General features: G+C 47.0%; 1 protein-coding gene across 1 annotated transcript in view; it reads left to right on the top strand.

Moving 5' to 3' along the window:
- DST (dystonin) overlaps positions 1-15,535 on the top strand; it is a 1,076,884-nt gene that overhangs the window by 1,030,891 nt on the left and 30,458 nt on the right. Inside the window, exons 83-87 of the mRNA XM_063919308.1 lie at positions 2,896-3,039; positions 3,704-3,892; positions 3,975-4,104; positions 4,682-4,845; positions 5,280-5,442. Of these exons, the coding sequence (XP_063775378.1) occupies positions 2,896-3,039; positions 3,704-3,892; positions 3,975-4,104; positions 4,682-4,845; positions 5,280-5,442 (790 nt within the window). The remainder of the gene's footprint in view (positions 1-2,895; positions 3,040-3,703; positions 3,893-3,974; positions 4,105-4,681; positions 4,846-5,279; positions 5,443-15,535) is intronic.

Raw genomic sequence — 15,535 nt, 5'->3', positions numbered from 1 at the left:
CAAATGTAGTCTCTAATTGGTTGGCAGCTCATGAATACATAAATGTGCATGCTGTGGTCAGTCGACACATTCACAGAACAAGCAGATAAGGGCCTTAACTATGGTTGTATGACCAGTACACCTAGGGCACAAGTCCGTCTCTGCTCTGATGCCTGTATTCGGCTTGTAGTCGTACCCTCTTTAGGATATACCCAGTACCCAGCTTCCTGCTCCAGGCCTCCTATTCTGTGCCAACATTACATCACATGTGTGTGTGACAGTGGAGGCTGGTCCAGGGTTCAGTAGTGCCCTGTTATGGCACTGTACCATATCTGGACTATACAGTGCACAACTGGACACAAATATTGTGCTTGAATATTGGAAGAAGAAGATAACAGCACATACAGTATGCTCAAGTTATTCAGTGAATCATTCATCATAACTTTTCCATCATTTTACTGGTGAAAACAAAATCGTGTCCACTCTACAGTGTCTTATTACAGCTACTAACATCTATTATGTAGCACCAGCTCTTTATAAATGACAACAAATACAGTATAAGAAAGCCTGAATACTAATAGGCAGCCAAAAAATAGACAGGGTTATACTGCCAAATTTACAATTTACAGGAGTTAGGAGATTGACAAATTAGGTGACGTGTCACTTATTGTACAGTATAATGGTCCAGCCAAATTACAATGGGGAAAGTGTTTAGTGGGGCTGTATAATCCTATTGGGGGTAATTTTTTTTAATAACTCCCATTTATCTAATTGTATAGTGTTTGTTTCTTAGTAGTAAAACTTGGGGGGGTTATTACGACCCGATCGCAGCGTGCTTTCGCCCGCACAGCTGTGACCGGGTCACTACTGCACATGCGCGGGGGCTGTAATGCGCATGTGCGTCACCGGGCAACGACGAAGGGAACGAAGAAAGTGATCCCAGCAGCGATCGCTTGAAGACAGACAGGCGGTGGGCATTCCTGGGCGGCAACACAGCGTTCGGAGCCGCTTTCTGGGAGTGGTAAGAAAAACGCAGGCGTGTTTGAAGAAACGCAGACATGTCCAGGGCGGGTGTTTGACGTCAAAGCCAGGACCGAACAGGCTGAAAACATTGCAGCTGGTAAGTATGTCTAGACCTACTTAGAAACTACACAATTTTTTTCCCATAGCAGGGCTGCACAAGCGATCGCAGCCTTGCTATGGGAAAAAAAACCACCCCCATAGGCAGAGTATAGTTGATCGCACAGGCTGCAAAAAGCAGCTTCGTGCGATTAACTCGTAATCAGGCCCTTGGTTCTGGAAACTTACATAACCTCCCCTAGAAATGAAACTGTTTCTGCACCAAGTAAAGGGGACAGTTGCAGACAAAAAAGCCATGCAGCTAGCCTGAAGCCCCATACACACTAGACAAGAAAGTAAAAGATCTCGCTCAGAAGGGCCAATCTGTAGCGAGATCTTTTACAATCTCGTCCAGTGTGTACACTCAATGGCATCAACAATGCGCGCTCCCGCTCATGTTAATGACCCCCTCCCTTGTCTGAACATTTACAGACGAGGGAGGTCCTCGTTAACGACAGCCATGCTGCAGATGAGGCATGAGTGTCGTTCCCCCCGCCATCCCCCCACCGTTCCTCGCTGACATCGGCAACTGTGTATGATGCCAATATCAGGGTCGGCTCGGCCAGTGTGTACTGTGCTTTAATGTGCCACACAGTGGGAGATGCAGCTCTGAGTGGTGTAGTGTACCGTCTTTTTCTTTAAATTTTGCGTCTTATTTGCATCGCAGATGCAGTGAAGTGCCACACAAAGTGTACTAGAGACACTGGGCTGCGGCTTTCACCACACAAAAGTTGCAAACACAATCAAAGTCAAAGATAAAGCAAACTGGAACTTGGCGTGAAAAAAATCTATAACCCGCTGCATCGCAGCCCTTCATATACAGATTCCAACGTATTCACAGATGTACAAATGTTGCGAGCAAATAGATTAGTGTAATCTAGCCAAGCACTGTTATTGCTTGCAGTTGTGCAAATAAGGCGTACATTTTAAATGAAAAAGACGCTCGGCGTGGTTGACTCACCCAAACCTGGCTTGTCAAGAGCACCTCAGTGTATGAGGACACATCTGTATGCAGACATACGTGTACATGGGTATTACATATCTAATAGGAATCAATGTTCTAGTGTCACTCATTCATCTCATCTCTTGTTTATCAATGGAAGAATAAGAAGCAGCTGCTTTTAGCTGTAAAGCTTTTAAAAAATATAGATCCACATTCTGTCCTTGAGTGACAGCCCTTCATATAGCCAGTAATCCTGTGGGAAGCTACAATCCCATCATTAGATTTTATCATTGCACTTTTTACTGATTCTGGGCCTTATTCAGTAAGGATTGCAAATTCTGCTAATTAGCAGAATTTGCAATCCTTTTCCTAGCATGCAAGGCCGCCCAGCATGCTGACCGCCGCCTCGCCGCGTTGAAGTAGCAGAAATTGCGAATGCATCGCATTTTCTGCTTGTTAGCAGAAACTAAGGAAGACTCCTTTCGGCGGCTGCATGTGACGTCATGCAGCCACCTTGATAACGCCCCCGACACGCCCCCGTTTGGCAGCCTCCGCCCGTTGCGCTGCACCTCCCCAGCAACGCTCCGTCTGCTCCCTTGAAACGGAGCGTTGCCCGCCCCTCCCTGCCCCGCAACCGCCTCTGCCTGATTGACAGGCAGAGGCAATCGAATATTCTGCACACCCCCCCCCCCTTGCAGAAAGTGCGGATGCGCCTGCATCTTTGTCTCAGAATTTGCAGTTGCATTGCTTACTGCGATCCAACGTGAATTAGGCCCTCTGTGTGTAAATGATGATTTGTATAGGGACATTGGTCGTACATATGTGCAGTAATAGCCCAATGTGTTTTGTTGTAGGAATTTATGAGAAAAGTGGAGGAGAAAAGAAGTGAGCTAAATAAAGCAGCAGGCATGGGAGAAGCAATACTCTCAATCTGTCACCCGGACTGCATTATTACTATTAAGCACTGGATAACCATCATCAAAGCCAGATTTGAGGAGGTATGTGTACTTTTTCCAACTTGCAAAAAATGGAAAATCATTTTGAATGTTTTTGCACAATACTTTACAGTATTATCAATGCCTGCAGGCACATATATTGCGTTTAATGCTATTCCAGTTATTAAAAAAAAAATTATTGCACAATGTTGCATGTTCGTTTGGTTTGTGGAAAAATCTCAGAATTCTCATTTGATAAAATAAATAATGTATATCCGAATTTAGGGTGGAACTTTTATAAAAGCAGCACAGATTCAGAGAGGCCTATGGGTTAATTTACTTCTAAAGCCCAATGCTTCCGATCATGTTTATGCCCTAAGTATAGTATGTTAATAGCTGTGTTTTGCTAGTTGAATCATTGCCCTTTTAAATTTCGGGCAGAAACACGATCGGATGCGTCAGGTTTTAGAAACCGACGCTTAATAAATACGCCTCCTAATGTAATTTTTATTCATTTGTCTGTGATCATTTATTTTACTGATAGCGTGACCAATTTAAGTTAAACATAGGTCTGCTGACATTCTGTGAGAGGTCATCGGGGTAAATATTTGGTTAATGCCAGACAGATTTCTGGTGCAGTTGTGGAGTGGTTGTCAGGATTTGGCAGTATATAAGAGAAGGGAGCATCCACATTATAGTTATACTGTATGTTTTGACATTTTTGAAGGTCTTAACATGGGCAAAGCAGCATCAGCAGAGATTGTCTGTGGCTTTGGAAGACTTGATAGCCAAGAAAGAGCTGCTGGAATCTCTGCTACAGTGGTTGCAATGGGCAGAAACAACACTTAATGAAAAAGACAAGGAAGATATCCCTGAGGAGATAGATGAGGTTAAAGCTCTGATCGAGGAACATCAGGTAATTTGAAATCCATTGACTTGGCCTTGAACTAGATTACTGACTTTGTGCCACATTTTATTTAAGTGATGTCATTTTTCAGGCATTTATGGAAGAAATGACTAGAAAACAACCAGATGTAGATAAAGTTACAAAGACTTATAAGAGAAAAGCTGCTGAATCTACGTCAGGGCAATCTCAAATCCCAGTCTTCGACAAAGGAAGAACAAGCCGTAAGTATTAAAGGGCAAGGCATACATGACAATAGTCGCTATAATTACATATTGGAAAGTTCTACAGTAATTTATGTTTCATTTTTATCAATCTACTGTATTGAGTGTTTCTGAGTATTCACTAGGGGGTATATTCAATAAGAGTTGAAAAACTGCTGTCTTATCGGAACGATGGGAGTTTCCGACTGATTGAGGTTGGAAGGGGATCGTACCTATTCAGTGTCGGCCGTTTCTTTTGACAAGTCAGGAAATCTGACTTGTTTGAAGCCTGTCAGAATCCACGCGGATCGGCGGCTGAAGCCGCCAAGCCGCGTGTATTGTCGGAAGCGGGGACAAACCTGACAGGTTTTAGCCCCGTTTCCGACCATGTCAATCCGACTTTAAAAAAAGTCCTGTCGGGTTTTTCCCGGCATTGAATAGAGAGCTGTCAGGTCCTTTCAGCTATTGAATACACCCCTTAGTGTACACTCTTTAGAAGAGTGATAAAAACATTTGTCTACTGATCTCTGAAAATTAATAATTTCTTTTGATTTCAGGTTTAGTTTTGAATATTAAAAAGTGTTCTATATTTTACCAGGAAAGCGATCACCTACTCCCAACTTGTATCCATCTGGCACACACGCACCAATTGAAACGAAGAACCCCAGAGTCAACTTACTGGTCAGCAAATGGCAACAAGTGTGGCTTTTGGCATTAGAGAGAAGAAGAAACTTGAATGATGCTTTGGATAGGCTGGAAGAGGTATTATACATTCCCTTGTTTTTTATGTACTCCCCAAAAAATAACAAACCTAGGCACCTCTAATGGAGAAATAAACCTAGGCAAGCAGAGAGACCAAACCAATAGAGAGGGGAACCCAGGTCCTTGGGTTATTGTTAGATTTACCTGAGGCATTGAGTGCACACACAGTCTAGTCTCAAAACGTCTTTAGTTACAGTTTATTTGGTATTATTAAAACAAGGTGTGGATTATTAGGCCCATAATAGTGGTTTCCATGCATTGATCTGTGCGAGACCCCTTTCTCAATTATCTACAAATATCATCCTGAAGGACACACATCCATTCATATTTGGATGATCCTGCAAGATCTTACATCATTTTTATTTTCTATATTTAATTCTGCATCGTCCAGCATAATGTGCTTGAATGTATTTATTGAGCATTTTGCATTGCAGCTGAGGGAGTTTGCCAACTTTGATTTTGACATTTGGCGAAAGAAATACATGAGATGGATGAACCATAAGAAGTCTCGAGTGATGGACTTCTTCCGGAGAATAGATAAAGATCAGGATGGAAAGATAACACGACAAGAGTTCATAGAAGGAATCCTTTCCTCCAGTAAGTGGCACTGAGTTTATAACTTGTAACATCATCAGCGTAATATAATTTTAACTTGGATATTTTGAAAATAGTAATTTGCTATATAGTCTTTGCCAAGTCTAACAATTGGTTTGTGTGGTGGATTGTTGTGCAGGGCCAGTCTGCACAATTTTTATTGATAGCTTTGCATGATGTCATGTTCCGTCTCTTTGTGGATGAGTGGGAACTTTTTGAATTATGGTGGTCATTCCGAGTTGTTTGCTCGGTAATTTTCTTCGCATCTCAGCGACTTTCCGCTTATTGCGCATGCGCAATGTTCGCACTGCGACTGCGCCAAGTAAATTTGCTAAGAAGTTTGGTATTTTACTCACGGCATTACGAGGTTTTTTCTTCGTTCTGGTGATCGTAATGTGATTGACAGGAAGTGGGTGTTTCTGGGCGGAAACTGGCCGTTTTATGGGAGTGTTTGAAAAAACGCTACCGTTTCTGGGAAAAACGCGGGAGTGGCTGGAGAAACGGAGGAGTGTCTGGGCGAACGCTGGGTGTGTTTGTGACGTCAAACCAGAAACGACAAGCACTGAACTGATCGCACTGGCAGAGTAAGTCTCGAGCTACTCAGAAACTGCACAGAGAAGTCTTTTCGCAATATTGCGAATCTTTCGTTCGCAATTTTGAGAAGCTAAGATTCACTCCCAGTAGGCGGCGGCTTAGCGTGTGCAATGCTGCTAAAAGCAGCTTGCGAGCGAACAACTTGGAATAGACGGGCTCAGCAGGAGACTGGGCACTCTAAAAGAAAGATTAGGTACTATCTGGTGTGCACTGGCTCCTCCCTCTATGCCCCTCCTCCAGACCTCAGTTAGAATCTGTGCCCGGCCAGAGCTGGATGCACCTAGTGGGCTCTCCTGAGCCTGCTAGTAAAAAAAGTAATGTTAGGTTTTTTATTTTCAGTGAGATCTGGTGGCAACAGACTCACTGCTACGTGGGACCGAGGGGAGAGAAGCAAACGTACCTGTTCACAGCTAGGTTGCGCTTAGGCTACTGGACACCATTAGCTCCAGAGGGTTCGAACACAGGCAAAGGTCCTCGGTCGTCCGTTCCCGGAGCCGCGCAGCCGTCCCCCTCGCAGAGCCAGAAGATCAGAAGTTGGTGATGAAATCGGCGACTGAAGACTCCTGTCTTCATTAAGGTAGCGCACAGCACCGCAGCTGTGCGCCATTGCTCCCACTGCACATCACACACTCCAGTCACTGTAGGGTGCAGGGCGCTGGGGGATGGCGCCCTGGGCAGCAATAAGAATACCTTTGGCATAAAAAAGACACATAATACAGTCTGTGACTGTATATGTGTAAAACCCCCGCCATTTTATAGTCAGAAACAGCGGGACAGAAGCCCGCCGCTGAGGGGGCGGGGCCTTATTCCTCAGCACACCAGCGCCATTTCTCTTCACAGCTCCGCTGGAAGGACGCTCCCCAGGCTCTCCCCTGCAGTCTCCTGGCACTAAGAGGGTAAAAAGAGAGGGGGGGCACATAAATTTAGGCAGAAGGTGTATTGATACAGCAGCTATTGGGAAAAATTCACTTCTGGTAGTGTGTATCCCTGTGTATATAGCGCTGTGGTGTGTGCTGGCATACTCTTTCTCTGTCTCCCCATAGACCTTGTGGGGTCCTGTCCTCAGTCAGAGTATTCCCTGTGTGTGTGCTGTGTGTCGGTACGGCTGTGTCGACATGTTTGATGAGGAGGGTTACGTGGAGGCGGAGCAAGTGCAGATAAATGTGGTGTCGCCCCCGTCGGTGCCGACACCTGATTGGATGGATATGTGGAAGGTCTTAAATGACAATGTAAACTCATTACATAAGAGATTTGATTATGTTGCTGCCGGGGGACAGCCGGGCTCTCAACCCGGGCCTGCCCAGGCGCCTCAGAGGCCGCCAGCGTCTCAAAAACGCCCACTATCTCAGTTGGTTGACACAGATGTCGACACGGAGTCCGACTCCAGCGTCGACGAGGATGAGGCACTATTACAGCCCAAAATGACTAAGGCCATCCGATACATGATTATTGCAATGAAAAATGTATTACACATTTCAGAGGCTGACCCTGTACCTGACAAGAGGGTAAATATGTTTGGGGAGAAAAAGCAGCCAGTGACTTTTCCCACGTCACATGAATTAAATGAGTTATGTGAAGAAGCGTGGTCTTCCCCTGATAAGAAAGTGGTGATTCCCAAGAGAATACTAATGGCGTACCCTTTCCCGCCAACGGATAGGTTACGTTGGGAATCCTCCCCTAGGGTTGACAAGGCCCTGACGCGCTTATCTAAAAGAGTGGCCCTGCCGTCTCAGGATACGGCCGCCCTAAAGTAACCTGCGGATAGGAAGCAGGAAGGTATCTTGAAGTCTGTGTATACACACTCTGGTACTCTACTGAGACCGGCTATTGCTTCAGCTTGGATGTGCAGTGCTGTTGCAGCATGGACAGATACTCTGTCAGAGGGGTTGGATACCCTGGACAGGGATACCGTATTGCTAACACTTAGCCATATTAAAGACGTCGTCTTATATATGCGGGATGCCCAGAGGGACATTTGCCTGCTGGGCTCTCGAATAAATGCAATGTCCATTTCTGCCAGGAGGGTCTTATGGACTCGGCAATGGACAGGGGATGCCGACTCTAAAAAACACATAGAGGTTTTGCCTTATAAGGGTGAGGAATTGTTTGGGGACGGTCTGTCGGACCTCGTATCCACAGCGACAGCTGGAAAGTCGACTTTCTTGCCACAGGTTTCCTCACAGCCTAAGAAAGCACCGTATTACCAAATGCAGTCCTTTCGTTCTCAAAAAAGCAAGAGAGTCAGAGGTGCATCCTTTCTTGCCAGAGGCAGGGGTAGAGGAAAGAAGCTGCACCATGCAGCCAGTTCTCAGGAACAAAAGTCCTCCCCTGCTTCCACTAAGTGCACCGCATGACGCTGGGGCTCCACAGGCGGAGCCAGGAGCGGTGGGGGCGCGTCTCCGAAATTTCTGCAACCAGTGGGTTCGCTCACAAGTGGATCCTTGGGCTATACAAATTGTATCTCAGGGATACAAGCTGGAATTCGAAGTGACGCCCCCTCACCGTTACCTAAAATCCGCCTTGCCAGCTTCTCCCACGGGGAGGGAGATAGTCCTGACGGCTATTCACATACCTCCAGCAAGTGATAATAATGGTACCCCCCCTTCAGCAGGGAAGGGGTTACTATTCCACACTGTTTGTGGTACCGAAACCGGACGGTTCGGTAAGACCCATTCTAAATTTAAAATCCTTGAACATTTACATGAAAAAGTTCAGGTTCAAAATGGAATCGCTCAGAGCGGTCATTGGCAGCCTGGAAGAGGGGGATTTTATGGTATCTCTGGACATCAAGGATGCGTACTTGCATGTCCCCATTTATCCGCCTCACCAGGAGTACCTCAGGTTTGTGGTACAGGACTGTCATTACCAATTCCAGACGTTGCCGTTTGGTCTATCCACGGCACCGAGAGTCTTTACCAAGGTAATGGCGGAGATGATGGTACTTCTCCGGAAGCAAGGAGTTACAGTTATCCCGTACTTGGACGATCTCCTCATAAAGGCGAGGTCCAGAGAGCAGTTGTTGGTCAGCGTAGCGCACTCTCAGGAAGTGTTGCTACGGCACGGCTGGATTCTGAATATTCCAAAGTCGCAGCTGATTCCTACGACGCGTCTGCCCTTCCTGGGCATGATTCTGGACACAGAACAGAAGAAGGTATTTCTCCCGGAGGAGAAGGCTCAGGAGTTAGTGACCATGGTCAGGGATCTCCTGAAACCAAAGCAGGTGTCGGTGCATCACTGCACGCGAGTCCTGGGAAAGATGGTAGCGTCATACGAAGCCATTCCTTTCGGCAGGTTCCATGCCAGGATCTTTCAGTGGGATCTGTTGGACAAGTGGTCCGGATCGCATCTTCAGATGCATCGGCTGATCGCCCTGTCCCCGAGGGCCAGGGTGTCTCTTCTGTGGTGGCTGCAGAGTGCTCATCTTCTCGAGGGCCGCAGGTTCGGCATACAGGACTGGGTCCTGGTGACCACGGATGCAAGCCTCCGCGGATGGGGGGCAGTCACTCAGGGAAGAAACTTCCAGGGGCTGTGGTCAAGTCAGGAGACTCGTCTGCACATAAACATACTGGAATTAAGGGCCATATACAATGCCCTGAGTCAAGCGGAGCCCCTGCTTCGAGACCAACCAGTGCTGATTCAGTCAGACAACATCACGGCAGTCGCCCATGTAAACCGACAGGGCGGCACAAGAAGCAGGGTGGCGATGGCGGAAGCCACAAGGATTCTTCGTTGGGCGGAGAATCACGTACAAGCACTGTCAGCAGTGTTCATTCCGGGAGTGGACAACTGGGAAGCAGACTTCCTCAGCAGGCACGACCTCCACCCGGGAGAGTGGGGACTTCATCAAGAAGTCTTCGAGCAGATTGCAAATTGGTGGGAACGGCCACAGGTGGACATGATGGCGTCCCGCCTAAACAAAAAGCTAAAAAAATATTGCGCCAGGTCAAGGGACCCTCAGGCGATAGCTGTGGACGCACTGGCAACTCCGTGGGTGTTCCAGTCGGTATATGTGTTTCCTCCTCTTCCTCTCATACACAAGGTACTGAGAATAGTAAGAAAAAGAGGAGTGAGAACAATACTCATTGTTCCGGATTGGCCAAGAAGGACTCGGTACCCAGAACTTCAAGAGATGGTCACAGAGGACCCATGGCCTCTGCCTCTCAGACAGGACCTGTTGCAGCAGGGGCCCTGTCTGTTCCAAGACTTACCGCGGCTGTGTTTGACGGCATGGCGGTTGAACGCCGGATCCTAGCGGAAAAGGGTATACCGGATGAAGTAATTCCTACGCTGATAAGAGCTAGGAAGGATGTGACAGCAAAGCATTATCACCGCATATGGCGGAAATATGTTGCTTGGTGTGAGGCCAGGAAGGCCCCTACAGAGGACTTCCAGTTGGGTCGTTTTCTGCATTTCCTACAGTCAGGTGTGACTATGGGCCTCAAATTAGGGTCCATAAAGGTTCAGATCTCGGCCCTATCCATTTTCTTTCAAAAAGAACTGGCTTCACTGCCTGAGGTTCAGACGTTTGTAAAGGGAGTGCTGCATATTCAGCCTCCTTTTGTGCCACCAGTGGCACCTTGGGATCTTAACGTTGTGTTGGATTTCCTGAAATCCCACTGGTTTGAGCCACTTAAGACCGTGGAGCTAAAATATCTCACTTGGAAAGTGGTCATGCTATTGGCCTTAGCTTCGGCTAGGCGTGTGTCAGAATTGGCGGCTTTGTCATGTAAAAGCCCCTATCTGATCTTCCATATGGACAGGGCAGAATTGAGGACTCGTCCCCAATTTCTCCCTAAGGTGGTATCATCGTTTCATTTGAACCAACCTATTGTAGTGCCTGCGGCTACTAGGGACTTGGAGGATTCCAAGTTGCTGGACGTAGTCCGGGCTTTGAAAATTTATGTTTCCAGAACGGCGGGAGTCAGAAAGTCTGACTCTCTGTTTATTCTGTATGCAGCCAACAAGGTTGGCGCTCCTGCTTTGAAGCAGACTATTGCTCGCTGGATCTGTAGCACGATTCAGCTGGCTCACTCTGCGGCTGGATTGCTGCATCCAAAATCAGTAAAAGCCCATTCCACAAGGAAGGTGGGCTCTTCTTGGGCTGCTGCCCGAGGGGTCTCGGCTTTACAGCTTTGCCGAGCTGCTACTTGGTCGGGTTCAAACACATTTGCTAAGTTCTACAAGTTTGATACCCTGGCTGAGGAGGACCTTGAGTTTGCTCATTCGGTGCTGCAGAGTCGTCCGCACTCTCTCGCCCGTTTGGGAGCTTTGGTATAATCCCCATGGTCCTTACGGAGTCCCCAGCATCCACTAGGACGTCAGAGAAAATAAGAATTTACTCACCGGTAATTCTATTTCTCGTAGTCCGTAGTGGATGCTGGGCGCCCGTCCCAAGTGCGGACTTTCTGCAATACGTGTATATAGTTATTGCTTAAATAAGGGTTATTGTTATGAGCCATCCGTTGATTGAGGCTCAGTTGTTGTTCATACTGTTAACTGGGTATGGTTATCACAAGTTATACGGTGTGATTGGTGTGGCTGGTATGAGTCTTCCATATCCTTTCCTTGTAGTGTCAGCTCTTCCGGGCACAGTTTCCCTAACTGAGGTCTGGAGGAGGGGCATAGAGGGAGGAGCCAGTGCACACCAGATAGTACCTAATCTTTCTTTTAGAGTGCCCAGTCTCCTGCGGAGCCCGTCTATTCCCCATGGTCCTTACGGAGTCCCCAGCATCCACTACGGACTACGAGAAATAGAATTACCGGTGAGTAAATTCTTATTATAATTATATTGTATAGATTATTACTTTTATCGTGATATCAAGGTTTATGTTTGAAGGGACTGTTTCTGAGGGCCTAATTCAGAACTGATCACTGTTGTGCGAATTTCCCAGCGGGCGATTATCGAATGACTGCGCATGCGTACGGATTGTAATGTGCAGATTGTAATGTGCAGGCACGAGGCAAAGCTGCCAAAAAATCCTGGGTTTTTTTTTTTTACTTATCGCTAGGCGAACGCAGGCTGATTGACAGGAAGCAGGAGTTTGGGGGTGATAACTGTCCGTTTTCTGGGAGTGTCCAGAAACACGCAAGCGTTCCCAAGCATTTTCAGGGTGGGTGTGTGATGTCTGCTCCGGCTGTTTGTATCGCACTTTAGGAATAAGTCCTGGGCTACGCATAGACCAGAATCATTAGATGGTGAGTGATTTGCGATCGGATTTGCAGATGTCCGCTGTCTGGCTAAGTTTTCGCATGCGTACTCATGCATTCGCACACTTGCACGGGAGGGTTTTCACTCTCTATGGGTGGTCTTATCTGGTCGCAGCCCACTGCAAAATCACAGAGGAGCTATCAGGTCTGAATTAGGCCCTGAGTTGGGACCAAAGCAACAAAATAGAAACCTTGCACCTAGATATACCATGTTACAATGCAAGAGTAAATACTGGCTTATTTTGCTTGTAGCACACAACAGACCTGATTCAGAGGAGTATGCAAATGCATTTGCAACTACATCTTTGTACGTAGTGGAACTGAGAATATACAGTATACTATTTCTGCAGCTGCTGGAACATGCTCACATCCAACTTGTGAGTAGGTCCTTGGTTGCTCACAATGATTGTCGGAAGTAAGACACCGGGCCATTGCAGTGCATACACAGATACGCAGCTATGGCACGCCCACGAAGTGCTTGCTGTAAGGGGAGAGTGTTAAATCGCTCCCTTTATCAGTATGTTACGTAGTCTATTTCAACCTTCATCCTATAGTACCTCCAGAAAATAAGGCAATTACTGTAGGTTATTATAAGATACTAAGTTAATTATCCTTAAAAGCTTGATACATGCATTATTGTTGCTTTAATTGTATTAACTGCCGGCCTTTTGAGAATTAAATTACTTACTAATGGATAATAATGTGCGGAGCGGTGACGAATGCCCTCCCTTCCCATAATATGATTGTGTTGTTGTCTTCATTACAGTCCAATACAAAACAAAATGTTGTTCCCACAGTACTGTATATAATATCTCCTATGAAAACACTATGGTGGGCCATTGCTCCTGCTAATGCTTAAAACAGTGGAGTTAGCCCTCAGGAGGGTACTGGTTCCCCCTCACCTAGGCCTCATAGAAATTGGACTTGGATGTGACATTTACACTATTGTGCTATGAACTTGTGGACGTTTTTCTGCTTTTCCACACACTGGGGTATATTTACTAAGGTCCCGATTTTGACCGAGATGCCGTTTTTTCTTCCAAGTGTCATGTCGGGAATTTACTAAGCAAAAATCTCGGCAGTGATGAGGGCATTCGTAATATTTTGGAAGTCCTAGGAAAAGGTTACTTTCGGTCAACCGCTGACCACAAAGTTCCCACCATTGGTTACAATGGAGCGCATAGGCGCTACATTGTAACACTGCCGTGTGCTGCCTGTCATACAGTACAGGAGCACACAGCCAATCAGGAGGGTGCCACAATGTGGCGCTCCCTGATTGGCTGATGGAACCCTCTTAGACATAAGTCAGAGGGGGTTTCTGGCATTCGGGGAAAGGGGTCCCATGTGAAAACATGGGGCACCTTTCAGTGCGAGGTCGGGAGTCCGTTTTTTTATTTTGACAAGTACCTGGATTACAAATGGATTACAAGAAGAGCCTTCTACACTGGATTTTGTAAGTATAATTTTTTCCACAGGTACACCATGGATTCTACATGGAGAAGAGGACCGACCCTCGTGTGAACATAGGTAAGTATGTGTATATGGAGGTGTGGATGTATGCATTAAAGTTATACTTTCAAGGTGTGTGTCTTATGTTTCTCTGACGTCCTAGTGGATGCTGGGAACTCCGTAAGGACCATGGGGAATAGCGGCTCCGCAGGAGACTGGGCACAACTAAAAGAAAGCTTTTAGACTACCTGGTGTGCACTGGCTCCTCCCACTATGACCCTCCTCCAATCCTCAGTTAGATTTTTGTGCCCGGCCGAGCTGGATGCACACTAGGGGCTCTTCTGAGCTCTTAGAAAGAAAGTATATTTTAGGTTTTTTATTTTACAGTGAGACCTGCTGGCAACAGGCTCACTGCATCGAGGGACTAAGAGGAGAAGAAGCGAACCTACCTGCTTGCAGCTAGCTTGGGCTTCTTAGGCTACTGGACACCATTAGCTCCAGAGGGATCGACCGCATGGAACTGGCCTTGGTGTTCGGTCCCGGAGCCGCGCCGCCGTCCCCCTTACAGAGCCAGAAGCATGAAGAAGTCCGGAAAATCGGCGGCATGAAGACTTCTGTCTTCACCAAGGTAGCGCACAGCACTGCAGCTGTGCGCCATTGCTCCTCATACACACTTCACACTCCGGTCACTGAGGGTGCAGGGTGCTGGGGGGGGGCGCCCTGAGCAGCAATAAAAACACCTTGGCTGGCAAAACAATCACAATATATAGCCCCAGAGGCTATATATGTGATAATTACCCCTGCCTGAATCCTTAAAAAAGCGCGAGAAAAGTCTGCGAAAAAGGGGCGGAGCTATCTCCCTCAGCACACTGGCGCCATTTCTCCCTCACAGCTCCGCTGGAAGGAAGCTCCCTGGCTCTCCCCTGCAGTCTACACTACAGAAAAGGGTAAAAAAGAGAGGGGGGGCACTAAATTTAGGCGCAGTAAATATTATAGCAGCTATAGGGGACATAATTCAGTTAGTCCCTGCATTATATAGCGCTCTGGTGTGTGCTGGCATACTCTCTCTCTGTCTCCCCAAAGGGCTTCTGTGGGGTCCTGTCCTCTGTTAGAGCATTCCCGGTGTGTGTGCAGTGTGTCGGTACGGCTGTGTCGACATGTTTGATGAGGAAAATTATGTGGAGGCGGAGCAGATGCCTATAGAAGTGATGTCACCCCCTGCGGGGCAGACACCTGAGTGGATGGTTTTATGGAAGGAATTACGTGCAAGTGTCGACTCCTTACACAAAAAATTTGACGACATGCCAAATGTGGGACAGCCGGCTTCTCAGCTCGTGCCTGCCCAGGTGTCTCAAAGGCCATCAGGGGCTCTAAAACGCCCGCTACCTCAGATGGCAGACGCAGATGTCGACACGGATACTGATACCAGTGTCGACGACGATGAGCCTAATCTAATGTCCACTAGGGCCATTCGTTGCATGATTGAGGCAATGAAAGAGGTGTAACACATTTCGGATATAAACCCAGGTACCACTAAAAAGGGTATTATGTTTGGGGAGAAAAAACTACCCGTAGTTTTTCCCCCATCTGAAGAATTAAATGAAGTGTGTGAAGAAGCGTGGGCTTTCCCCGATAAAAGATTGGTAATCTCTAAAAAATTACTAATGGCGTTCCCTTTCCCGCCAGAGGATAGGGCACGTTGGGAAACACCTCCTAGGGTGGATAAAGCACTCACACGTTTGTCTAAAAAGGTGGCACTTCCGTCTCCGGATACGGCCGCCCTGAAGGAGCCTGCGGATAGAAAGCAGGAGGCGATCCTGAAGTCTGTATATACACACTCAGGCAT

This window comes from Pseudophryne corroboree, chromosome 4 (assembly GCF_028390025.1).
Source record: "Pseudophryne corroboree isolate aPseCor3 chromosome 4, aPseCor3.hap2, whole genome shotgun sequence".
NCBI lineage: Eukaryota > Metazoa > Chordata > Amphibia > Anura > Myobatrachidae > Pseudophryne > Pseudophryne corroboree.
The sequence above is the reverse complement of the archived record's forward strand: the minus strand, read 5'-3'. Positions and strand labels throughout refer to the sequence as shown.